At 41.5% G+C, this 27,413-nt stretch overlaps 1 protein-coding gene across 4 annotated transcripts in view; it reads left to right on the top strand.

Annotated features, from left to right (window-relative positions):
• The window catches only part of CFAP61 (cilia and flagella associated protein 61), a 295,450-nt gene that overhangs the window by 176,464 nt on the left and 91,573 nt on the right, over positions 1-27,413 (top strand). For all 4 annotated transcript variants that reach the window (XM_070485505.1, XM_014855816.3, XM_070485506.1 and 1 more), the window contains 3 exons: positions 8,787-8,885; positions 13,618-13,786; positions 26,733-26,907. In XM_070485505.1, the coding sequence (XP_070341606.1) occupies positions 8,787-8,885; positions 13,618-13,786; positions 26,733-26,907 (443 nt within the window). The remainder of the gene's footprint in view (positions 1-8,786; positions 8,886-13,617; positions 13,787-26,732; positions 26,908-27,413) is intronic.

The following is a 27,413-nucleotide window of genomic DNA, read 5'->3' as shown; positions in this document are numbered from 1 at the left end:
GAGCTCAGGATTGTCTTTCCAATGAGGCAAGTGATGGGGACATAGGGTTTTTGTAAATGTGGAAGATGCTCCCTTCCCCAAGGATTAGGGATGAACCAGAGGTGTTTCCTGCCAGCAGCTGCATCAGCTCCTTGTGAGAGCTGCTCCTCTGGCAAAGATATTCCCTTGGAGTTTGCTTAAAATGGCCACCACCTCTGGTTTAGTCAGGAGGACCTAGCAAGCAGCCCAATGCTCTGTGGTGTTTCTATTTTGCAAAACTGCTTGACTCTAGAGGAAACTGGAGTTGTGCGCTGCCCCTTTCTCTCTCCAACGAGACTGAGGACAAATCCAGATCCCTCATAGACCAAGGGCTTTCACGGTCTTAGGGGCCACATCTGTGGCTCCAACTGCCCCTCACTGCCTTATAGGCTGCCAGTGGATGTTTCTTAGGCCTCTTCTTGATATTTGGATGCTAGAGAATACTTGAGTCCTCTATTCTGCCACTCACTCACCTCAAGTTTATCATGTAAGTCTTGGGGTCCTGAGTGTACCCCCCACACTAAGTCTAGGAGTTCCACTGCATTAAAGAAAGAAAAAAGGCCAAGACAAAGATTTCAGTCTTTACTCATGTCTCTCAAGTATTTACTGGGATCATATACTTCCTTCACAGAAACTTGTATTAAACTCTACCCTCCTTTCCTGAGCGCCCCAAAACCCTGGAAGCCTCTCAATTTTCTCTCCCTACAGCAGCAGTTCTCAAAGTGTTGTCCCTGAACCACCAGCCTGGACATCATTTGAGAACTCGTTAGAAATACAAATTCTCAGGTCCCACCCTGGACCTGCTGCTGTGTTTTAACAAGCCCTCCAGGAATTCACTGGATCTTCAATGCCACTCGGTCAATGCCATCTCCACCCTACTGTCCCCACCTTTCTCATATGCAGCCTCACTTCCGAAAAGACAAAGGACACTCCTCGCCCTCAGCCACAGCCCCAGCCCACCTCAGCTCTGAAGCCACTGGTCACTTTCTTTCCTCTCCGCAGACGGAGGATTAAGGCTTTAACCCCCACCCACTAAATTCTTTTATCCTGGTACAAACACATAGAAGTGTCTCCAAGCACACTCAGGGAATAAGGAAGTATCACACTGGCCCCCCTCTTGCAGTGTTTGATATTGGGTGGAAATTTGGACAGGAAGCCTGGACCATGGGCGTGGGGGCCCTTCCACAGAGGTGCCAGGTAGCCATCCTCTCTGGGAATGGGGGCACTTAGGCACGGCTGGCTCCTGAGCACACGGCTTCTGAAGACTGTTTACCTCTAACTGTAGTTCCCCGAAGATAATTCCTTTCAAAGGGATAACCAGAATCTTTCCAACATACCAACATCATAAGGCACTTGGGCTCGAAAAAAACTGCTTTGAATTTCCCTTTTTATTTTGAAAAATGGTGGTGGAGAAAAATGTTGTGAATCAGCCCCCTAGACATGGGGTTAGTGTTGAGTAACTCTTTCTATAAGCAGCAGATTGCAAAACTTCCCGACTCAACAATTCTGCACATCAGAGCTACTTGCAGGGGCAGGGGTGAGGGGAGGGGCTGGTCATAAAAACACAGTTCCCTGGGAGGGCACAAAGGGGGAAGTGGTGTACCCACAACATGACTAACAAAAATGTACAACTGAAATCTCACAAGGTTGTAATCTATCATAACATTAATTAAAAAAAAAAATACAGTTCCCTGGGCCCCTATTCTTGGGGTTACAATTCAGTGGGGCTGGGGGGGGGGTCCCAGGAATATGTATTCTTAACAGACTTGCCAGGTAATTCTGACATGCAGCTGGGTTTAGTAACCATTTATGTATACATTTCCTCAAAATTGGCTGTGTTATCTATAAGGAAACCCATTTCCCCCTAGAATTGCTCATTGTAACTAACCTATTTTTATGGGCTTGTTTTCCAAACCACATCTTCTAATTCTCAACAAATCATATAACTTCTAATTCACATCATTACTTCAGGGCTTACTAGGTCTAATTATTAACTTATGAATCATTATATAGCTGAGGTTATTACCGCATGTTCATAGTATTTACATGCTGAATTGGACCTAGTAGAAAGCATTTCACAAAGCTTCATACTTAACTTATCGCCGTTAAGAATGAAGGCCCAAGAAGATGTGTCTGCCCAGCATGAGGCAACCTGCGCATGTGGTGTTAATAAAGCCTTGCTAACCGCCAGCGTTTGCCCAAACCATAAAACCCTTCCTCAACTTCCCCACCAGATGTGATCTCACTCTTTTTTGAATTCCCATAATGCTTCATTATTCCCAGAACTGATTGATTTGTGGCTTATATTTTGCCATCTCTTACATCTGAAGGGTTACTGACTAGTCTTTTGTAGCTACATCTTGGTATTTACAGCTTGTGTACGCTCAATGTATATAAATATATGCTCAAAGTATAAATGTATGATGACGTTACTTCATATATATATATCTGTATAGATGAAAAGATCATTAATAATTCCCCCTAAATCATAAAGCAAAACTAAATTTCATTTTAGTTTATTTTTCCAGAACTCCCAAATTTTATTCTTATTCATTCAACAGACATTTCAAACATTACACTCATTTTCATTTTTTCAGTGAGGATCTATGTTCTACTTTTATGCAGAGATACATAAGCTTTTCATCTGACATCCTAACTCCCCAGACCATCCCTCCAGCCCCTTACCCCTCCAGGTCCCTGGAGAGTCCACAGAGCACCGAGGTCACAGCAGGCAGACGCATGTACCTTGTTGTTGGGTCCAGTGTTGATTCCTGACCCCTTGCCCTAGTTCACAAGCCTCGAGTCAGGCAGGCATAAGAGATTTGCTGTTTGGCCCCTTTCTCCAGGCCCCATCCTGGTTCCCACTGAGGTTTCCATGAACAGGTGAGCCATGCAAGATGGCACCCAAGAGAAGAGAGAAGTAGGGTTAGGGAAAGGGCTTTTCACCTCTTCCTCTCCGCAGGAACAGTCTCCCCCTTCCAGAAGTGCTCAGAATCCTTCATCCCACTCCTCATCTTTAGATGTCTCTCTGGTCTCCCCCTGGAGGTCAGAGTATGCTATTACTGACAGCTGTGTGGCCACAGATGTAGCTGCCATGTTATTTTTAGTAATACAATAAAAATGAAGTAAGTAGCCAAGGATATTGGCAAAAAAAATCTCTTTTGTGATCTACACAGAAAAAATATTGCTGAAGAAAGTTAAAAATTTTTCAGGGAAAAACTGGTAGATTCTCTTTATTCTATATTTGTAATAAAAATTTTGTTTTCATTTGTTTTGCCCTATATTTTTCATCTAATATTGGGTGTTCACCTAACTCCTAATTTTAAAACTCCACCTTTAGCATTTTATTATTAATTTTGTGACATTATGTGGTCACTGGGACCAAATTAAATCCGAGTTACTCTTTGATTAGTAGAATATGCTGTTAGGTTAAATACCTATCTTGAGCTAGGATTTACTGTCGTTTGGCAAACATTTTTGTCACTGTTTTGAACAATTCAGAAAGCAGAGACTCTAGTGGATTAAACTGTACCATTTACATTGACGGGGATAATTATTCTCTCCACATTGTCTGTCTGCTCCAATGAAAACAGTAATGAAAACAGTTAACTCACTTGCTTTGGTTGCCCTTGCTATGCCAAAAAGAAAAAAAATCAGCAAAACATAAAAATAAAAAATAATAAAAATAATCAGCATTCACCTGGCAGGTTGGCAGGTCTCTACCGCCCAGAAGGGTAAGCAATGTGAAAAGCTTTATGTTTCTTTTATCATGTTCACCATAAACTGGCAATGTGACTCTCTTTATTTGAAGGATGAGGATGTTTAGACCTAATTTTGTGCTGTTCTCCCCAAGCATAGGATGAAACACAATACCTTTTACTTATTTCCCTGGATACTCTAATCCCTCTCTGCTTTACGAGTATCTTTGAGCTGTTCCTCCCTCTGTATCCACAGCAACGTGAAATCCCCGCTGGAATTATCTGCTCGAAAATGCAGGTGCACTTGCTTAATGTTTCATTGGCTTGAGCACTTAACTTGAACTTTTTTTTTCCACGACATGGTGACCTTTGATTTCAGAGCAGAGGGCTCACAGTGATGTTTGATAGTGTTTGTATACATTAAGCCAATACCGTGAGAGCTGGGAGTCATGCCTTCTCTGTGGTTCTGCTGTACCTGCCGTTTCATCTACTGCGTGTCCGAACCCAGGAGGTACCCCATCACCCGCTACTCCATTTGCAGGAACTTTTTGAATATTCATAAGTAATCAAATTAAAGTCTTAAACATTTTATCTTCATATTTCATCCTCAGAAGAGCCAAAATCTATCAGAATTGCCCATTATAAACATCGTGATTTTGGACACTACTCTTAAATAGTTACAAATTTAAGAAATTAAATATCTGGATGTTTCTCAATCAGATTACAGAGGTAACTGTTACAGAAAAAATTTGAGGTTGGAGAAAGAAATAGACATGCTGGTGATAATTTCATATAAAGGCCTGGAAGAGGCAGGGAACCTTCACAGAATCGCAGGAAGGTTGATGTTACAAAGAAGCTTGAGGAGTTAGTTTAGGGCCTGACCGTAAGGACCTTATAGGCTGTGCTCATGAATTTGGACTTCATATTTTGCTAATAAAATAGTTAACATTCATTGAAAATGTAAACTTCTAAGCATTTTACAGATACTATTTCATTTAGTCCTCACAGAATCCCTAGAAGATGGCAGGTTCTGTTTTTCCCACTTCATGGGCTAGGAAACTGAGCCACAGAGAGGTTAAATAACCTGCCCCAGGTCAAAAAGCTAGAAAGTGCCAGAGCCAGGAGTCCAGCTGAGGCCATCTGACTCCTGGGCCCTCTTAGCTGCTCTGCTCTGCTGCTACCAAAGTGGTAAGCAAACACGGAGACTTGAAAACCAGAACAGCTGAGATCTGATTTAATTTAAAAAGAGTTTTCCAGTAGCTGTGTGGAAGATGGGCAGGAGGGAGAGAGATTTGTGCCAGGGAGACTAACCCTGAGACTATTTCTCTAGGCAAGAAGGTGGGCTAAGGCAATGTGTCCTGGGAATGGCAGGTGGGGGCCATTCAAGAGATATGGACGAGGTAAAAGTGACTAGACATGGTGACCAGTTGTGGGAAGTGAGAAGGAGGGTAGGAGTCTGGGGTTGGCTCCCAAATTGCTGGCTTGAGAGATGGCTGGTTGGCATGCCTTTGATGGAGATAAAGGAGGAGTGGGATGGGGTTACAAAGACCTTTGTTTGGACACATATTGAATTTGGGATGCCCAGGGAGCAGTCCCATTAGCACTGACAGACATTTGGAAATTAGGTTTGGCTCTCAGAAGAAAACTATAGCATAAATATGTAAGATGAAGTCATGATGGTAGACCACATCACCCACAGAGATGAGCATGAAGGCTGGGAAGCTTGGTGAGGGAAAGATGAGCAAAGGTGGAGGAGCTGGTAAAAAAAAAAAGCAGTCATAAAAGAGAACCTTAAGATAGTGCTGTCGCAGGCAGCATGTTCTATGGCGGTAGCTCCTGGATAGGGCCTCCTGCATGGCCCTGGCTGTCTGTATTTCCCCTATCCCTTCCTCCTTCAGGATTGGCGTCAGTAATGGCATCCCACCCACCAGTGCTAGTCCCTGGTTGACTCCCATCCCTTATTGGTTTCTAGAAGTCTGTACACACCTCTGCCATCATTCAATAAAACCCTGTGGAGTCAGCCATCTACTTCCTGCCTGGACCATGATTGATACAAGCATCTTCCCTGATCCCCGCCCGCCCTTCCTTCATGAGTCAACATGAGGAGAGACTTCGAGTTGCCTCCCAGTATTTATTTTGTACTTTATCCTCAGTAACAGAGCCCTGGGCAATGTGGTTCTTAGAAAAACTGTGTTTCTCTTTGGAAAACCACGTTTTCAGCCTCCCTTGCTGCTATATATGGCCGTGTCACTGAGTTCTGGCAATGTGAGCAGAGATGTCGTGTAAAACTTTCAGGAAGGCTCCTTAATGGGCACCCCTTTCTACCCATTCCTCTTTCCCTCTGCCTGTAATGCGGATGTAGGATGTGATGCCTGGAGCTCCAGGAGCCACCTTGGAACTGAGGTGACTTTGAGAATGGAAGCAGAGAAGCAGGGTCATGGCCCCTGTTGACTTCATGGCGCCAGCTTATCAGCACCTGACTGGTTCCTTCCAGGTTTCCTAAGAACAGTTGTGAGGGATATTTGCTGGTCTAGGGGTAGGGACAAATAGGAGAGGAACTTGATGAGGAGACAGGGTTAATGAATCAGGGGGAATGGAAGAACAGTCTTGTAGATTTATCTGGAGGCGGCAAGAAGGGACACAGTGGGAGAGAGTTGCTTGGTGGCTGGCCTCTGTTTTCTTTATGATGTGGAAGATGTTGTCACTTGAGAATGAGGAAGGGGGATGGCAGGGAGAACAAGGAAGTTTAAAGCAGTGAACTTGAAGACTGGAAAAAGGACCAGAACAGTGAAGGATGCGAAAGGAATTGGGCTGAGGCTAAAGGAAAGGAATGGAAAGCTGGTTTCTTTATATATAAAAATCCAGAGAATGCCCCCCTCGTATTTTTTTGAGAAATCTTTAATTGGATCATAGCATAATTCAGGATACTACAATGTGGCAATTTGTAAACTTACAAGTCATTTGATCCATGTTGTTAGATAATTCAAATTATTCAGTGCCAAAGGGGTTGTTTTTGTAGTAGAAAGTGTAGCCGGATAATTACTAAGCCCTCTCCTCACATAGAGATGTAAGAAGGGCTTGTATGTAGTTGTATTATTAGTACAACATAAACCACGTTTCCGTCACATAGACTTGAAAGTCAAAATAAATTTTAACTGCATGTGAGTATAAATATGTATTATCATTATTTGCATTTTCCATTAAATGGTAATAAATCAAAGGCCTGTCATCGGTGTGCATTTGCAGACTGGCAGCCATAAGTAGCTGGGGTTAATTGTGACCTTTATTTTATTTGAACATATTCAAAAATTTTATTCTTATTATTAGAGGATAAGATGTGCTAGGTTTTCTTTGTACCAAACAAGAATATTCATTCTTAAATGACACACATCCTTAGAGACTTTAGAGCAAAACCTTTCATAATATTTAACTATTTTTAAATGTCAGCTGCAGTTGAGTTTATTACATTGCCGGCCCATGCCATCACCCAAAGTCTCCCGCTTTTAGTGGCACTTAGATTCTCAGCAAACTGATAGCATTTTCCAATCTCCTCCTGAGAAAGGAGGGCAGGTGTTTTCCTCTGACTTGGTGAAGGTTTCTTTTTTGGCATTTGGTTGGTTTAAGGGGAGATGTGAACGAAGAGGAGATTTTAGGGGAAAAAAAAAATCTTTCTCACCATCCTGAAGTCCATGAAATGATCAGCTCACCCATAATACGTTGCTGACTCGAGCTGGAGGGCAAATTTGCAGCAGGAGTATTTAATACTCGCAGGGGGTGGGTCTTAAAGCTCATAAGTGGGGCCGGCCCAATGGCGCAGCGGTTACGTTTGCACGTCCCGCTTCTCTTGGCCCAGGGTTTGCCGGTTCGGATCCCGGGTGTAGACATGGCACCGCTTGGCAAGCCATGCTGTGGTAGGCATCCCATGTATAAAGTAGAGGAAGATGGGCATGGATGTTAGCTCAGGGCTAATCTTCCTCAAAAAAGAAAAAAAAAAGCTCATAATTGCCTCAGAAGCCTCCACTTACATGCGCTGGGTGTGCCCCTAACATTTCCCTCAGGACAGGTTAGAGGGCGCTGCTTGGAGTCAGAAGACATGGCTTTCACTTTAGGCCCTGCTGCTTATGAGCTTCATGACTGTGAACAAATTACCTACTGTTTCCAATCTTGACTTTCTTCCACATGAAATACGGATAATAAAGCCTTGTTCCTACCCCCTTCACAAATTGTCTTGAAGATTAATCCCTAGGATAATGCCTATGAACGTGCCTCAGGCCCTGGAAAGCCTGATGCAGATAGAAGGCAGTTTTGCTCTTACAAGGAATCCTCTAGAACTTTCTCCTCTGAGATACTTTGGTTTCCTGATTTGAGCAATTGTATATCTCTGAAAGTAATAAAACTAATGTTGACTGAGAGGATTAGGTGATCTTTGGATCCCTCTCAACCATTTGGGGTCAGCAGGGTGGTGGAGGCAGAGGTTAGACGAGAAGACCCTGGAGCCAGACAGCCTGGGATCACGCCCAGCCTCCAGACTTCCCAGCTGAATGGTCTTGGGCAAGTCATTTTCCCTCAGTTCCACGTAATAAAACAGGGGTAAGGATATTACCGACCTCACTGGAATGCTGGGAGGACTAAGTAAGGGCCATGCAGAAGGCTTGCACAGTAGGCGCCCGGAAAGTTTTAGCTGTGGTGGTTGTAATTCCAAGCAGTTTCTTATAGGTAGCCTGAAATTTGAACTTTGCATTAACTTATACTAAATTTACGTCCCTCCTCCCAATTTTTGTGCTTGATTTTGTTTTACTTTGAGAAGCAAATTTTTAAAAATTAAACAGTGTCTGCCATTACCCTGTTGTAGCTTTTGGAAGTTTCTACCATTAGCAGCTCCAGTGCCATCCTCCTCTTTTCCTTTGAATGGTCGGTTCTGTTTGAAGGTTTGTGCAAAAAGTGTTGCTAGGTTCAAAGAAAAATCCAACAATTGGATGCCACGTGACATAAAGTGAAACTGAATTATAATAATCCTTCCCTGAGCTGTGCTTCACCTCTCTGTGTTTTGTTTTGTGTCTTTCTCCTTAGTTCTCACCTGAAGTTTAGTAACCTCACGCTGATTTCAACCCACGGACTCCCGGGAAAGAAACTTCTGAGCACTGAACAAAGGAAGTTCTTAGCAAGCGAGTATGAATTCTATTTGCTTTTTCATTCTGAGGCCTAAATGTCCTAATTTGTGTGCAGCCATTTAATAGTGGATTTCAGATTGGAAAGGGGAAAGGGCGGGCTTTTCTCCTGATGCTCAGATGTCACTCAGGAGATCCAAGTACAAATCTGTGAACAAGTGAATGGCAGAGCTGGGCTGCCTTTTTGTGTTTGTGGGAGGCCGGCTGCCCTGTTCCAAACAACTCGGGTGGAGCCTGCTGACACCGCCACCCCTGCATTCAGGTTCTGGGTGCCGCTACAGGGTAGGGGAGCTTGGTGACTGTATTTACACCAGACCAGGCAATGCCCCCAAGGTTCAGAGTTGGGAGATGAAGGTGGGGCACCTCACTGGGGTCTGGGTCTCACATCCCCCTGGCCGTTTGTAGTCAGGGGCTCATCAGCCAGAGACATTCTATGCCAGACCCGGCAAACTTTGTTTCTATCCCAATAGAATCACTATTTGAAAACATCCATTCTAGAAAATGCCATTTCATTATCTCACAGCTTCTATTAATTTTAATTTCCTGTAGCAAAACATGGGTCCAAGAATGATTAGTCTTCCTGCCTCTAGAAAGAATGTCTCAATTTTTCCAACGACGAGGAAGGAAATTGTTCGCTCTCAGGGGGTTCATTTTAGAATCCATGACGAAGGGATCTTCTTCCCTCTGTGAAAGACTTCCTTTGCCTTCAAACAGTGAGAAAAACCACAGCTTCCTTGCCAACACAACCAGGTTCATTTTGACCTAATACTTTTTCAGACTGTACACTTTGATTTTTTTTTGAAAGACATAAGTAGTGTGTGGTAAAAAAGGCATGGGTCTGAGCCCGGTAGATGCAGCTTCAGACCCTGCCCCTGCCACAAAGGGGACTTGGTTTCTCTGAGCTTTGCTTTTTTTTTTCCATTGTGAAAAATGTATGGTAAGCCAAGCTTGCTGGATTTTTTGGTTAAAATTAGTATAACATCAGCTCGTGATCAACAAGTGCATGTACGCCCCCTTTCCTTCTTTGCCCTCTTTCTAAATTACGTGATTTCCGGGTAATGTTGGTGTTATTGATAAATGTCTTACTAGGCATTTAATTGATTCAGCTTGATAAAAGTTTGTGTTAGCCCCCATGTTAGTTGTGTTATGGGAAAGGTGTGATCCTGTGTAAACTCTTTAACTGTCTAGAACCGCTCCCCAAGATAGTGGCTACTAACAACATGTGGCTATTTAAATTTAAATTAAAGTTAAATGAGATTAAAATTTCAGCTCCTCAATTACATAGCCATATTTTAAGTGCTCAATAGCCACACGTGGCTAGTAGTTACCATATCAGACAACATAGCTACAGAACATTTCCATCCTCAGAAAGTTCTAGAATGCTCCAACTGAAAATCTATCCCTGTCTGCTTATTTCTCTGACCTCACCTTTTATTATTTTTGTCCTCATTCTCTCCACTCTAGCCACACCAGCCTCCTTAATGTTCTGAAAACACAACAGGAAGGTCTCCACCTTGGGGTCTTTGCTTAAATGTCAACTTTTCAGTGAGACCTACCCTGACCACCCATTCATTTGTGACCAACACTCCAACACACTCCAGTCCTCAGTACTCTGCTCCAATTTTTTCTTGTAACTGAAATCCTTCTAAATATTATATAATTTGCCTTTTAAAATTATCTTTATTCTTTATGTTCTGAATCCTTCAACAATGTAAACTCTACAAGGGGAGGACTTTTTTGCCTTTTTCTTCACCGATGTGTTCCCAGCATCTGGGACAGTGCTTGCACACAGCAAGTGCTCAGTAAATAAGGTCGAATAGACGAAAGTTACCTCCAAAAGTCCCCGCGGCAGTTCTTTCAGTCAGGTTACAGAGAGAGACTGAATAACAGCCGGATGCCTCTGCTGGGTAACTGCATGTTCTCATAATTCTTAGAAACCACAAATGGAAACGTAAACAGGATGTTACCTCTCGAATGGTCCTCACACCCCAATAAAGGAAATGATCTCTGGTCATGGAGTTTAAAAATAACAAGAGCATTGACATCCATAGACTTAATAATTTAAATTCCTCACTCTAAATACGAGTTCTGAACTCTCCCCTAACCAGTGTTTTATTTTTGTTGTCACTAGTTTTTGAATAGCCAGTTTTTGTCTTCTTTCCCCTGCCCTGTCCAGCATCTGGTGGAGGTGCTAATGACATGTCCGGGATACAGCAGAAAGGAAGGGAAGGAGAGACAGGAAGCAGGAGGAATCCACTAATTGGACAATAACCTTGAAAAACTGAGAGTTAGTTGTGATGCTCCTTCTTCTGAGAGTGTCACAATAAATCCTCTATGAAAACCTCTGTGGTTCTTCCCAGTTCTGAAGGGTTCTGAGTCTGTGAAGCACAGGTCTGCATCATCCTTAGGTATGCTCCCTGGAGTTTGCCTCTGATTTTGCACCTGAAGCTCTGGGCTGAGTCTTCTGGCCACGAGTGGGGGAGCACTGCAACTTTGAGCAAGCCAGTCACTCTTCACGTGTGTCCTCTTCCAGAAATTTCCCCATCTGGCATTTGTGCTTTTTTCTCCTCTTTATTACCTGTCTCCAGAATATTCTATGAAGACAACCTTTCAATTATTTGCAAGTCAGTGTCAAGCTCACTTGAGAAACATGAAGTTTCATTGATGTTCTGTCTTTGGTTCCTTCTTTCTCTTCCAGAGAACCCTAGTGGAGGTATTCCTATTGTCACAAGCTGTGAGACAGTCTCTATCATGTTAAAACCAATGATGCTCATTAATCTTCTTAGGAAATAAGTTTGGAAATATATCACTTAAAGTCTCCAGTGTCTAGTTTCACCTACCTGGTGGGTAAATTAAAGAAGGTCCAGAATGGATAGTAATGTCCAGAATAGATATCTAGTAGTCACCTACCCAGTGATATTTTAAACTGAGAAATGTCATTCAGTGTAGTAACGGGCAGTAAAAGTAAGCATCCCACATTCTTCAGTGCTCCCTCAGGTTGCTAAAAAACCAGTGTTCCCAACTGCCAGTTCCCACTGGACAGAGGTTCAAATTTTAACTCTGAAATATGCATTCTGACCTTATGAACTTTACCGTCCTACTGTCATTAAAAATAACATTGTCTTAGCCTTCCCCAAATTTCCCCTGAGAACTTTCATCTTTAAGCAAATTCTCATAAGACTAATCCCTGCACACTAACTATATTTAATTTTTCCTCATCTTGGATGACAGACAGTGCTATTCCTATTATGAAGTAAGAACAGTCCTCTGTGGGTCTCTCATCAATGTACCAAATCAATGAAGTTTCCTGCTCTTCTGTAAACCTACCAACATGGATTTTTAAAAGGGAATTTCATCTCACTATCTGTTATTTTCCTGTGACGGGCCAGCCTCTGATTTTCTTTTCTTATTAAGAAGAAATTTTCTTGTTTTTAAGTGTTGTTTTGTGGAGAGATACAAAGCCCAGCGCTCCCTTCTCTTTCACAGGCCCCATAACGGGGTCTAATGTACATCCATTACTAGGATTCTTTTTGTGTGGAGAGAGCAGACTCACGTGTGGATCAAAAAGAAAAAATGTTCTCCCATTACCACTTCAGAATCCTGTTTGCCTCCAAGGAGAGTAAACAGGATTATGTATCATTAATATTATTTAGAATAATACCCTTCACATATGCATCCCACTTGACAAAACAGCGTCTCTTACATCCTCGTGTTCGTCCCTTCCAATGATGGAGGCAAGAAGGGAGGGATAGTTGTCCCATGTTGAGAGGGGAGGAAACCGAAGTATTGGAAGGGGATGTAGAGTCCCCAGGGTCCAGTCTCATCGGCAACAGGGCAAGGACACAGACCATGACATAGCACACCCTAGATTTGAACACAACACTGACTGTTCTGCCACCCTACACTCTTGATCTTCAGAACAGGATCATTGAGAGGTCACGTACATGAGGTCAAACCTTTCAGCAAATTTTGCAAACAACCCTCAAAAAACACTTTAAATAAACTTTAAGCCACAAGAAACCCACTTTTCTCACATTACAGTATGGTGCTCGTGCTCACATGGGACCCAGAGAAGAAAACCCATTCACCCTGGACCTGCTTTTCGTAGAAGGCCCAGTTCTCCATAAATCACCTTGGTTGGCCCTGTGGAGCAAATCCCAAAAGTCTCCAAGGATTGTACTTGCTGCAAACCTAATTCCCAAACTCATGTCCTCTCTAAATAAAATGTGTTTTGTTGTTTTGGCACAAATCCATGCACTAATTCTGAGAATGGGTCATTTATTGAAAAGCCTTAGCAGATAGGAGGGGTTTCTCAATATTCAGGACCTTGAGCCCTGCCTTTGGGAATCTTCAGTGATGCTTCTTTCTTCTTCCTCATTCCATCTGAGTCAGTGGTCCATATGACAATTCAACAGCTGAAGTAAATTTGTACCCACCATGAAATAGAGGCAGAAGAAAGAATATATTTTATAATCATTGATACACACACACACATCCTCCCTGTTGTGAACTGGCCTGCATCAGGCGGAACAATTTAGTTTTAATGGGAAGATGTCAATTTGTGACTAAGTGTCTCATAACAAAAAATCTCCTAGTATCTAGCCTCAGTCCTGGTAAACGCACAGCGCGAGCAGACTTGGCCCGCTAGGGGCCTTGAACCAGCTCACCAGATGTCTAATTAATGCCTGCTGTCAGCTGCTCAAATGTCACTGATGGAGCTTCTCTCTCCGCAGCCACTGTTTTAATGATAAAGATCACGCGTTGATGTCGCTGTGCTCCTGGGTCAATGTGGTGGTTGGTAGAATGACTGCCATAGACCGAGCAGCCAAGTATGTCGTGGTTTCCAAAGAGGAAATCGTGCTCTACGACCACCTTGTCCTCTGCACGGGGCAGCAGTACCAGGTGAGGCCGCCCACGGAGATCTCAGTGATTAACTGTTAATGTGTTTACTGGGGCGCAGTAAAGAGCTCTCGGGGTAAAGAGCCTGCCTTCTTGCCCAGACAGCTGCCACTCTGTATTCCTAAAAGTCCCTTGCAAGGCCCGTGCAGGACCAGAAGTGTATCTGAAACCCTCGTGGAAATCCATTCCAAGAAAAACATTCTGCTCGAGGATAAAAATCACAGCAAGTTGGAGAAATGTCATTCTTTAAGCTGTTGTCCAAAAGTCTAACACTTACTGCTCACCCGAGCAGAATCCAGATACAACCCAGCATGCATTTATGGTAAATTAATTTATGCCTCAAGAAGCTAACATTTGGCGTGGTGATGGGCTCACGCGAAAGTATTTCAAACATGCGCACCTTCTGTCGACCCTTATTTTATTTTGTCTCTCAGTTATAAAACTAGGAGATGTGACTGATTACCCAGTGACCATGCTTTCCATTTTGATTAAATTCTCAAGCCACACTTGAAGAAATTAATGCTGGATACAGCTGAAACTGTTCAATGTCTTGGGGCAGCAAATTTTAATATTCTCCCTTTGCAATATACGTATGCATTTCATGTGGTCCACAGAATTAGGGCATCTCTTTAATGAAATGAGATTGGCCTTATAACTCAAAGGTGGGGTCTTTTAATTGCATTTCTCCTGGGAACCTGGATAGGCCTCCCTGTGGTGGGTTTGTTCCTGACAAGTATGGAATAATCCACCCCCACCCCAGGTGCTGCTGTGTTTTAATCTGGTACTATCTTAGTTAGGCCATCTCATGAACAGCCGTGCATTTGACACGGGGATGTGTGTGCAGGTTTTCTTTACATTGCTGAGCCAGGAGGAGGCATTGCATGGTTGGGGGCAGGCAGCTGGCCAACTCCATGCCTCACTTACCCAATGTTCTCAGCCTTGGCTACACATCATGATCACCTGGGGCACTTCTGATACACCCGTGGCCAGGCCCGGCCCCCAGAGACTCTGTTTTAGTTACTCTGGGGTGGAACCCAGTCATCAGTATTTTTTTAAGCTCCTTGATGATTCTACACTAAGGCCAAGAACCACTGACCTGAACTTTTTTGACCTAGAATCTCTCATCTGTACCTTAGAGCAGAACTTAAACTGAAATGTGCTCACATCCCCTGGGCATCTTGTTAAAATGCAGATTCTGAGCAGAGATAGGGCGTGGCTGAGATACTGCAGGTCTAACCATCTTCCAGGTGAGGCCGACGGTGCCAGTGCATGGACACCCTGAGAGTGGAGGCTGGGATCAGCCTCTGAGTAACTTCTTTTCTTTTCTTTCTTTCTTCTGCTTCTTTTTTTTTTTTAAAAAGAAATCCAATTCTCAAAGTGTAGAAAGGATTTTTTTTTTCCTAGTTAAAGGATAAAAAGAGACTGGAGAAATATCTTCATTTTGATACTTAAGTATTCCTCTTTTTAAAACATTAAATCCGAAGAAAACACCACCCACCCCTTTAGCTTGCCCCCCCTCACCTGCCCCGCCAAGTTCCAGCTGCTGCCTGCAACTGCAGACTTTGGAAAATGTGAGTGGAAGACCCAGCCAGCTGTCCAGAGACTCGGGCATCTGCTCATGTGTGTCCAGCTGCCCCTCAGCTTTAGTCTGTGGCACATTAAGCTCTTGCCCTTTTTACAATGGGAAAAATGAAATGAAGAAATGATAAAGGGAGTTCGAATTCAATTTTTCCAGAAGGACCTAAAAATTAAAGGTACATAGAGTGATATAAAAAAGGCAGCTGACTTCACTGGGGAGCTTCCAGTTTTTTTTCTGTTCCTATTTCTTTCTCCTCAACTCTCTCATGGTTTCATCCCAATTTTGTGATTTTTATTTTTAAAAAATAAAATGATGAAAATAAAACTTAAACTCAAAGGAAGAAGATGACCCATTATAAAATATAACTACAAACCTTAACCTCTAATCAGACCTTTAAATGGAGTGTATTATTCGAAAATATTATGAAATATTTTTGATATCCAAATACATATCACTTAATTTTTTATCAGAAAATCCATGCACAAGGTAAAACATTAAATTGTGCTGCAAGGTTGCATGTGAGGAGGGCTGGTCTTTACTTCCAAGCCTTCTCTCCAGGGGCAACCCCCTTGAGGCATTTCTGTTGTTAGTTCTTCAATGGTTACCCCCAGAACTCCAAATAATGTCTTTGTAGAAGTTGTGATCTATCAACTTCTGAGATTACCTGTGACCTTCCCATTTTGGAAGATGATTTATCCAGCTCACTTCCAGTACTCTCCAACTCCCTTCCCTGTGCTGCCTATCAATTTTGATTATTTTTATTGGGGAGCACATGCTGGTTTTGAAAGTCACTCTGAGAGGGCTTACAAATGAGGTCCCTGAATCACTCTCCATGACTCGTGAAGAATCATGGAGATATGGAGAGATTTATGCCCTACACCTGGATTTGGGTCATCTCAAAAAGTTGTTATCTTTGTCAACTCAAAGTCACATGAGTCTGGCATTGACCATGAGAAGACTGTGGCAGGGACTTTCAAAGAGGTAACACTCACTGGAAGCCAGCAGGTGGGGCAAGAACATCCAACCAAGTGGGAGAGCAAGCCAGGGACTTTAGTTATGGTGAGCTTGATGTGGGTCAGCAATATGATGTGGTCTCCACAGAGGTGAATTATGTCTTAGATGGGGTAAATAAGAGCAGGGCATCTAGGTCGGTGCAGCCCCAGGCGAGAGCCTGCTACGAATGGGTAGAAGAGAGAGCTGTGTACACCAATGTGCCAGTCTGGTAAGACCTGAGAAAGGTGCTTCCCCTTGTCATTTGACAACATTTAACATGAAGAGACCTCACTGTGTCTGAGGATGACTAAGGGGGAACATAACAGCATGAGGTCAAAGAAAAGTAACTTTAAAAGCAAGGATTGTGGGGCCAGCCCTGTGGCTGAGTGGCTAAGTTTATGTGCTATGCTTTGGTGGCCCAGGGTTTCGCCAACTTGGATCCTGGGTGCAGACATGGCGCCGCTTATCAAGCAATGTTGAGGCAGCATCCCACCTGCCATAAATAGAAGGACCCACAACTGAAATATACAACTAGGTACTGGGAGGATTTGGGGAGAAAAAGCAAGAAAAGAAAAAAGATTGGCAACAGTTGTTAGCTCAGGTGCCAATCTTTAAAAAAATAACCAAGGCTTGTTTTAAAACAAGGCTGCAAATTCTGTGACGCTTCTCCAATCTGAGAGTCTACATCTCCTCCCCTTGAATCTTGGCAGGCTTGTGACAGCCTCGACCAATAGAGTACAAAGGAAGTGATGTGTTGTGGTGCAACTTGGAGGCTGGGTCAAGGGCTATGCAGCATCTCCTTGTTTGTGGGAACAGTGGCTCCTGGAGCCCTGAGTTTCCACATAAGAAGTCTGATACCCTATGATCACTGTGCTTGAGATGCCAACATGGGTTCTCCAACTGACAATTCCAGCTGAGACCAGCCATCCCTGCCAAGGCTCAAGACATGTGAGTGAGGACATCTTGGATCCTCCAGACCAGACCATCCAGCAGGTGAATGTCGCCAGTAACACTTGGAATAAAAGAATTGCCCAGCCAAGCCCTACCAAAATTTCGGACCCACAAAATCATGAAAAGTAATAAAATGGTTATTTAAACCACTAAGTTTTGGTGTGAGTTTGTTGTGCAGCAAGGAACAACTGGAACAAAAAGATAACATAGAATAAAAGAAAGAGAACAACATCCGGAAAAATTGGAGAAAGAATATACTTTTGAAATTATTTCAAAATGCAGGATACACACACACCCTACAGGAAACTATGTATTATCCTCAGGACAAGTTGATCACCCAGCCTCTGAAATTGGAGCTGAAGCCATCTAAAAAGCAGAAGCTGAGCTGAGAAGACCTCAGGATTAGATGAAGAGGGAGATGGGTGAGTAATAAAGGATTGAAATTAAATCCCCATCAGGAGACAGGACTGCTGCTGTAAGAAAGTTGATGATACTGAAGACAAAGGACAATGTTCCTCTGGAGGGAAGAAGCAAAGGGCAAAGGGATACATTTGGTACAGGAGACAAGGCTCTGATATGATAGAAAGATATGATATGAAAGATATGATAGACATGGAGACAACATGTAGATAATTGGTCCAAACAAATGGAAAAGAGACAATAAAGATATGCTAGAAGAAAACTTTCCTTATCTAAAAGACATATTGCCCAATTGACCACATTCCAGGCAAAATAAAAGAAAAATTTTCTCAGCTAGTTATATTCTGAGGAAATTTTGGTTTTGTGAGAATGATAAGGGAAAAAAATGACCAAACTTCAAGAGAAAAAGAACAGATTATTGATCCCTTGCCCTCAAAAAGAACAAAAATAAGACAGGCATCAAAAAATTACATCTCCAAATTGGCAACAACATAACAATAGTAGGGGATTTGAACACCCCACTTACATCAATGGATAGATCATCTAGATAGAAAGTCAACAAGGAAATATTGGCCTTAAATGACACACTAGACCAGCTGGACTTAATAGGTATATATAGAACATTCCATCCAAAAGCAGCAGAATACACGTTCTCCTTAGGTGCACACAGAACATCCTCAAAGATAGACCACATGTTGGGAAACAAAATAAACCTCAATAAATTTGAGAAGATTGAAATCACATCAAGCATCTTTTCTGACCACGATAGTATGAAACTAGAAATCAACTACAAGAAAAAAGCTTGGAAAGTCACAACTACGTGGAAAGTAAACAACATGCTACTGAACAACTATTGGGTCAATGAAGAAATCAAAAGAGAAATAAACAAATACCTAGAGACAGATGAAAATGAAAACAAAACCTACCAAAACATATGGGATACAGCAAAATTGGTACTACGAGGGAAGCTTATAGCAATACAGGCCTACCTCAACAAACAAAAAAAATCTCAGTAAACAATCTAACACTATACCTAAAAGAACTAGAAAAAGAAGAACAAACACAGCCCAGAGTCAGTAGAAGAAAGGAAATAATAAAAATCAGAGCAGAAATAAATGAAATAGAGACTAAAAAAACAGAAGAAAGGATCAATGAAACTAAGAGCTGGCTCTTTGACAAGATAAACAAAATTCACAAACCCTTAGCTAGACTTACTAAGGAAAAAAGAGAGAAGGCTCAAATAAATAAAACCAGACATTAAAGAGGAGAAATTACAATAGATACCACAGAGATACAAAGGATTATAAGAGAATACTATGAAAAGCTATCCACCAACAAATTGGATAACCTAGAAGAAATGGATAAATTCTTAGAGTCATACAACCTCCTGAAACTGAATCAAGAAGAAATAAAGAATCTGAATGGACCAATCACAAGTAAAGAGATGGAAACAGTAATCAAAAACCACCCCAAAAACAAAAACCAAGGACCAGACACCTTTTCTGGAGAGTTCTACCAAATATTCAAAAAAGATTTAAGGCCTATGCTTCTTAAACTCTTCCCCAAAATTGAAGAGGACAGGATGCTTCCTACCTCATTTTATGAAGCCAACATTATCCTGATACCAAAACCAGACAAGGACAACACAAAAAAGGAAAATTACAGGCCAATATCACTGATGAACATAGATGCAAAAATCCTCAACAAAATATTAGCAAATTGAATACAATAATCCATTAAAAGGATCATACACCAGGATCAAGTGGGATTTATTCCAGGGATGCATGGATGGTTCAACATCTGCAAGTCAATCGATGTGGTATACCACACTAACAAGATGAAGAATAAAAATCACATGATCATCACAATAGACACAGAGAAAGCATTTGACAAGATTCAACATATATTTATGAAAAAACTCTCAATAAAAAGGATATAGAAGGAAAGTACCTCAACAAAATAAAAGCCATATATGACAAACTCACAGCCAACATCATCTTCAATGATGAAAAACTGAAAGCTATTCCTCTAAGAACAGGAACAAGACAAGGATGCCCACTCTTGCCACTCTTATTCAACATAGTATTGGAAGTCCTAACCAGAGCAATGAGGCAAGAAAAAGAAATAAAAGGGATACAAATTGGAAAGGAAGAAGTAAAAGTGTCACTATTTGCAGATGACATGATTCTATATATAGAAAACCCTAAAGAACCCACCAAAAAACTATTACAAATAATTAATGAATACAGTAAAGCTGCAGGGTACAAAATCAACGTGCAAACATCAATTTCATTTATATATACTAACAATGAATTAGCAGAAAGAGAAATCAAGAATACAATCCCATTTATAATTGCAACAAAAAAAATAAAATACCTAGGAATAAACTTAACCAAGGAAGTGAGAGACATTTACACTGAAAACTATAAAGCATTATTGAAAGAAATTCAAAGAAGACATAAAGAAATGGAAAGACAGTCTGTGCTCATGGATTGGAAGAATGAATATAGTTAAAATGTCTGTACTACCTAAATCAATCTACAGATTCAATGTAATCCCAATCAGATTCCCAATGACATTTGTCATGGAAATAGAACAAAGAATCCTAAAATTTTATATGGAACAAGAAAAGACCCTGAATAGACAAAGGAGGCCTGAGAAAAAGAACAAAGTTGGAGATATCACACTCCCTGAATTCAAAATGTACTACAAATCTATAGTAGTGAAAACAGCATGATACTGGCAGAAAACCAGACACACAGATCAATGGAACAGAATCGAGGGCCCAGAAATAAATTCACATCTATGGACAGCTAATTTTTGACAAAAGAGCCAAGAACACACAATGGAAAAATGAAAGTCTCTTCAATAAATGGTGTTGGGAAAACTGGACAGCCACAAGCCAAGGAATGAAAGTAGGCTATTATCTTACACCACACACACAAATTAACTCAAAATGGATTAAAGACTTGAATGTAAGACCTGAAACCATAAAACTCTTAGAAGAAAACAGGCAGTATGCTCTTCCACATCAGTCTTTGCAGTATCTTTTTGAATACCATGTCTCCTCAGGCAAGGGAAACAAAAGAAAAAATAAATGGGACTACATCAGACTAAAAAACTTCTGTATGGCAAAGGAAACCATCAACAAAATGAAAAGACAACCCACCAACTGGGAGAAACTATTTGCAAATCATATGTCCAATAAGGAGTTAATTTCCAAAATATATAAAGAACTGATACAACTCAACAACAAAAAATGAACAACCCAATTAAAAAATGGGCAGAGGATATGAACAGACATTTTTCCAAGAAGATTTAGAGATGAAAATCTGTACATGAAAGGGCACATGAAAAGAAGTTCAACATCACTAACTATTAGGGAAATGCAAATCAAAACTACAATGAGATAGCACCTCACACCGATCAGGGTGGCTATTATTAAAAAGACAAGAAATAACAAGTGTTGGAGAGGATGTGGAGAAAAGGGAGCCCTCATACACTGCTGGTGGGAATTTAAATTGGTACAGCTACTAGGGAAAACAGTATGGAGATTTCTGAAAAAACTAAAAATAGAAATGCCATATCATCCAGCTATTCCACTTCTGGGTATTTATCCAAAGAACATGAAAACACTAATCTGACAAGATATATGCACCCCTATATTCATTGCAGCATTATTCATAATAGCCAAGACTTGGAAGCAAAGCCAGTGCCTATCAACGGATGAATAGATAAAGACGATGTGGTACATATATACAGTGGAATACTACTCAACCATAAAAAAGACAAAATCATTCCAATTGCAACAACCTAGATGGACCTCCAGGGTATTATGCTAAGTGAAATAACTCAGACAGAGAAAGACAAATACCGTATGACTTCACTCATCTGTGAAAGATAAACAAACAAACACATAGATATAGAGGACAGATTAGTGGTTGCCAGAGGGCAAAGAGGTAAAGGGTACAGATATAGGGTGATGGATGGAAACTGGAGTTTTGGTGGTGAACACGATGCAGTCTATACAGAAGTCGAAATATAATGACGTACACCTGAAATTTATAGTGTTATAAACCATTGTGACCTCAATTTAAAAAAACAGAAAAGAAAAAAAAAATTACCTCTCCAGCATTAAATGGCATAAAAAAATAAAACTAGCCACACAGAATTTTGAAGAAAATGTGGCAATTCAATAATTATATGCCAAGCTAAGTCTCTCCTATTTAAGGACAACAAAAAGCCATTCTTTATGAGCAAGGCCTCAGAAAAATGATCTTCCCTGTTCTTTAACATGTACTCTGAATAACTGAGACAGAGAAGAAAAAGACAAATGGCAAGCACCACAAACAATATAAAAAGTAATCTTAATGATTTTTGTAAATCTGAGAATAGATGCAAAATAGGCTATAATGAATCTAATGTAAAGTAATCGAATTGAGACCAAGTTGTTGGAAACAGGGAGCAAGGCGACCAGGGAGGAACAGCAAGGTCTTCGAGGGGGAAACCCAAATACGATGCTTCGGTCTTGACTCTTAAATTTCGAGGAAATAAGGTCAAGAATGCTTTTGAACAGCATAACTAAATTGGCCTTCCAAACACCAGAGAAGCTAAAACAGAAGAAAACATCATTCATGTAATCAAAGGGAAGAAAACGAAGGAAACAGCCACAATACTTCCATGTGAAAGTGTAAACTGGAATGGTATAAGGAAAAACTACGACACTTTTAACAGTGAATGTCATGATTTTAAACTGTCCTGTTGTAAGCCCAAGGCTCCGTTTTTACACAGAATTCAAAACACAAGAGAAATACCGTAACAAAATGATACCTAAAGTTTAAAATGAAGAGAGAGTTAAAAGTGCCCCAGCAAAAGGTGTCAAGCAAGTTCGAAGAGCTATTGGAAGCGGCAGCAATATTAGTATCCAGCAAAGCAGAACTAATTGGAGACAGGAAAGCATTAGTATTGACAAGGAGTAAAATTTGTGACAACAACGTAGAGGTCATGAGCTCGTTATGTGCTGAACGTGGTTAGGTCAAAGAATATGTCACAAGAACAGAAGTACACCTGGAATATTGCGTTCATTTTTTGGAGTCACATTTAAGAAGGAAAAGAACGAGCTGAAGCACATCCAGAGGCTCAGAGTCACTCCAGGTGTTTAGCCCGAGGAGTGACGGTTCAGGATGGTTGTCCTCAAATACTTGAAGGGTTTCTGTATAAAAAACGAATTAAACTTGTGCATGATGGCCTGGGGAAGCAGATCTCAGACAGACCACCTTAAGCGATGGGAATACAGTGCTTACTCATCCTGAGAAACAACTTCCTAAGTCTCCTGCTAAAGGGAATGTCCAGCCCCAGGAGACAGTGAGCCTGCACCACGGGGACCTCGGGAGCAGTAGGAACACCTGACAGAGGTTGAGGGATTGCCCTGTGCCACACGTCTGTTAAGTGATTAATCCTTGCAGTAACTCTGAGGTCTGTGCCACTTTCATCCCCATTTTATAGTTGAGGGAACCAAGGCACAGTGAAGCTGAGGTAATTTGTCCAAAGTCAGACAATGACCTAGTGACAGGTGGGATTTGAACCCAAGCGGTCTGCTCTGAGCACGAGTTCTTCACCAATGTCTCTCTCTCTCCTCTCTCCCTTCCTCCTTCCCTCCCTCACACTCTCATGTGGTCCAGAGACTACACTTGATGGCTTTTAAAAGTCTTTACAACACAGAAATTCTAGAACTTACTGTTTATAGCTAGAGTCAAATAAACAGGTGCCCCCTCCCCCCCCCACCCAAAAAAAAGACGTTTCTTTCTCTCATTAAAAATATCTGGAGAAAAGCAACTCAGGTCTGGTAAGGTGGATCCCTGGTGTCATCAAGAACCTAGGACCTTCTATCTTTTATTCTTCCATCTTTAATATGTGGCTTCCATCCTCAGCATCTTGAGGTGGCTGCTGTGGCTCCAGCCATTCCATTTGCAACAAGGAGAAAGGACTAGAGCAAAATGAGTTTTCACGTTACACCACCCAAGGACTCCAGCTTATATCTCTTGACCACCTCTTAGGTCGTGAGTTGGGAAATGTTGTTTTTCAGCCGGGCATTTTTCCCAGGAGTCTGTTCCTATGAAAGAAAGGGAGACAGGATATTGGGTAGGCTGCCAGCAGTCCCTACCAAGGTAAGTTATTAACTTGCTGAGGAGAGTAGGGTGACCAAGGAGCTCCCAGCAGCCAGTGATGCTAGCACCATTCAATCCTGAATCATCTGACGGAATGCCTGAAAATTTGTCTGCTACCCTCCAATCACAAGTTAGTAGCAGTTTAATTAGTGGCAGAGGGCTCTCTAGTTTGGGTAGCCTGCATTGATGATGCGTCTTCATTAAATATACCCATGCCCTCCTATTAAACTTTATTCCCTCTCTTACTTTGGTGACGTAATAGGATTATTTCCATAGATCCTTTTTGATTTACTGAGTTCCACTAAACTCTGGGTGGACAAATTCATTGGCCTTGGGATTTAAAATCCTAGCTTCAATTTTGCCTGTTCTGTGAAAATGCTGTTGTGTGAATCTGAAAAGTACATTATCCCATTAAATTTCCTTTAATTTCGCTAATTCTTTATAGTTTAGAAGTGTGCAGAAACAACCCCACACATTTAAGTACACACAGGAATTATATGGGTTATTAGAATGCAATTATGTTTCAGGATTGAGTAAGCTAATTTTCATTTTGGACCTTGTGTTTTTTCCCCCTTCTCTTCCTTGTTTTTTTAATCTAAATTCCCACTGTTTGGAATGATACCTCATTGAAAGTTTTATAAGTTGAATAGCTCTCAATTTTTTCTTCAGCCGTGCAGCTTTCTGCCAAGGTCTTTTCCTGATTCGTTAAAGCATGACCTGCTAAACTGGTATAATGTTACTCCAATTTTATTTTCTCTTTCACTACAATGCCCGTTGTACTTCCGGTGAGGTTCAAACCTCCAAAGCACAGTATTCAATATTGTGCACTTTAAACCATTCCCCAGAGCGCTCAGTGGACTGCTTATACTAACTGTGGATATAAAAAAACCAACATTTGAGTGTATATAAACAAATTATATTGCTAATAAGAAAATTTTACCTCCACAATGTTAGTTGCAGTAAATGACCACTGCTTGTGGAGTTGGTCCTTTTTACTAAATATAATTTTACTGCAGCCTCTTCATGGAGAAAGCACATGTAGCTTTAAAAATTGATTCTGTTTTTTTAAATTATTATTTAATCCAGTTTGAAACTGAATTAAATACAGCACGGTAATGCAGCAAGGCTGTACAATTTCTATTGAGGAAGGATAGAACCAAAAAGTTTCCTAAATGTCACGTGGGGTTTCGTGAAGCCCCATTTGTGTAAGCACCAGCCAGCATTCACATCTACCCAGTAAAACGAGGCATTTTCTGTGTTTGTCAAGGGAGACTTTCTCTGCACTCATTTTAGTTTCTACTGCAAGTGAACGTTTTGCCCGTGATCGCTGTGGAACAATCCCTGCCTTACAGCCCATGGCTCATACCGTGAGGATGCGGGACGACTGGTGTGGGCCTTCCAACAGAGGCCTCCAGGTGCTTTTACGTCTTGCCGCCAGTGCTGGCCTCATTATCTTCTATGTCATCTCCACCTGGCCACTGAATGAAAATTGGAGGGGCATAGTGGTGGCCCACCGAGCAAACTTGCACCACTGTGCTGTTCCTTGATTTTCACAATGTCAGTTGTTTGATTCTAATTTGAACCAGAATAATGAAAAAATCAAGGGTCCACATAATAAAAGCAAGTATCTGGCGTTTCTTGAGAAATCAGATCTGTCAACACTGAACCCATGCTATAACCTGGCAACAACTGGATGGAGTTGAGTCATGGCTGAACTCTCTGGCCGGGCATGGGCCCTCCAATTTACCATTGTATCCTTGACACCAAGGACGAGTGTCAGCCATCATCCTTTATTGCGTTTTCACTGTTGCTTTCCCTGTAGTAAAGGAAAGTGTCTGTTTCTACTCATGTCTGTGTCAAAAGTGAGAGAACAGAAGTTATGCTGGGAGGGATCTGTGTTGAGAGAAAGAGAAGGAGAGAGATAGAATATTTCTCTGGCAAAGTGAGGAATAATACCATAATTTTCATAAGTACATAGTAGTCCACATCCCTCATTTTCTTTTCTGCCTAGCCCCTCTATGCACTTGGATTTTAATCCTTGATATAATTGCTTTTGTGCAGATTGTTTTTGCCAAAAATGGCCACATCAAATCCAGTTCCATGTGCTCTTCCATGGCTTTGTCACTCCTGCATGGAGAGGTGGATTCTAGTTTCCCTCCCCTTGATCCTGGGCAGGCCTCTATGATGACCTCCACGAACAGAATATGATAGAAGAGACATTGCTTGACATTCTAGATTAGAAAAGAACATGGAGCTCTCTGTACTGGGTCCTCTCTCTCAGGAGACTTGCCCTTGGAACCCAGCCACCATCTCGTGAGGAAGCCCAAGCCACATGGAGAGGCCACATGTGGTGTGCTGGCCAACAACCGTAGCTAAGATCCCAGCCCACAGCCAGCATCAATTGCTAGATATATAATGACAATTGTTGTCATTTTTTAATACCAAGCGTGTTTTCTGGGGGAAAGAAAAAAATTGAGATGGTTTATCTCCAGATGAATAGAACCCCCAGAAATCAAGTCATCCCGGGCCTTTAAGTGTTCCCAGCTGAGGCCTCTAACATTATACGTCAGAGATAAGCTGTCCTCACCTTGCCCTTGTCTGAATTACTGACCTACAGAATCTGTGTGCCTAATAAACAGTTGTCTTGCACCACTGAGTTTTGGAATAATTTGTTATGCAGCAGTAGATAACCAGAGCAACTCCGGAGAATTGTCTCCAAGTGGTCGTTCGCCGATTTGATTCTTTTCAATTAAAACCTGATTGTATCTGAGGACATAAAAAAAATATCTATACTGGAAATTTGCCATGTTAATTTAATTAATTTATTTACATACTGCAGGTCCCTTGCCCTACAGGGGCCGATATTAGTCAACACCTGACAAACAGAGAAGTTCCAAACAGCAGCCAACGGCGGTACACCGGGAAAGTTCCCTGCAATCATTTCACTCTCAACGATGAGGAAGATTGCTTCAAGGCCCTGACTTGGATAAGGAACAACTCCATCACCACAGAAGGTAAGGATGTTGGTAACTGCGCATCTTTTCAGAATAGCGTTTTATTTTTATAATGAGTCTCATTCTTCATCTAGTTCCAGTATATAATTAGTGCCTAATTAATTCCAAGCAAATCATTCATCTGTCATGCTTTGTTTTCCAGATTAATTTACAACTTGTTGTCATTTTTGGATACCCAGCATGTTTGCTGGGGGAAGAAAAAGGCTTGAGATAGTTTAATTATCTATAATTATTTTATTACACAAAATGAATATCCGAAGAGCAAAGCATGGCTAAAATCATTAACTAATTAAAGAATAATTTAATAAGCAAACATGTTTAGCAATTATATGGAAAATATGTCTCCTTTTGTGAAGCTGAAAAGACCTAGGAAGAAAAAGAAAGGTCTGCATTGGAAGGGCTCTTTTCTTCTTTTCAAAGTCCATCGTTCTCCTTCTTGGTGTTGCCTGCACAATCCTTCCCACAAACGCACATATTCGAGTTGTGTGCCACTTTGTGAATCAAAA

Source organism: Equus asinus, chromosome 15 (genome assembly GCF_041296235.1).
Source record: "Equus asinus isolate D_3611 breed Donkey chromosome 15, EquAss-T2T_v2, whole genome shotgun sequence".
Classification (NCBI taxonomy): Eukaryota; Metazoa; Chordata; class Mammalia; order Perissodactyla; family Equidae; genus Equus; species Equus asinus.
Note: the sequence above shows the minus strand (reverse complement) of the source record. Positions and strands in the feature narration are given on the sequence as shown.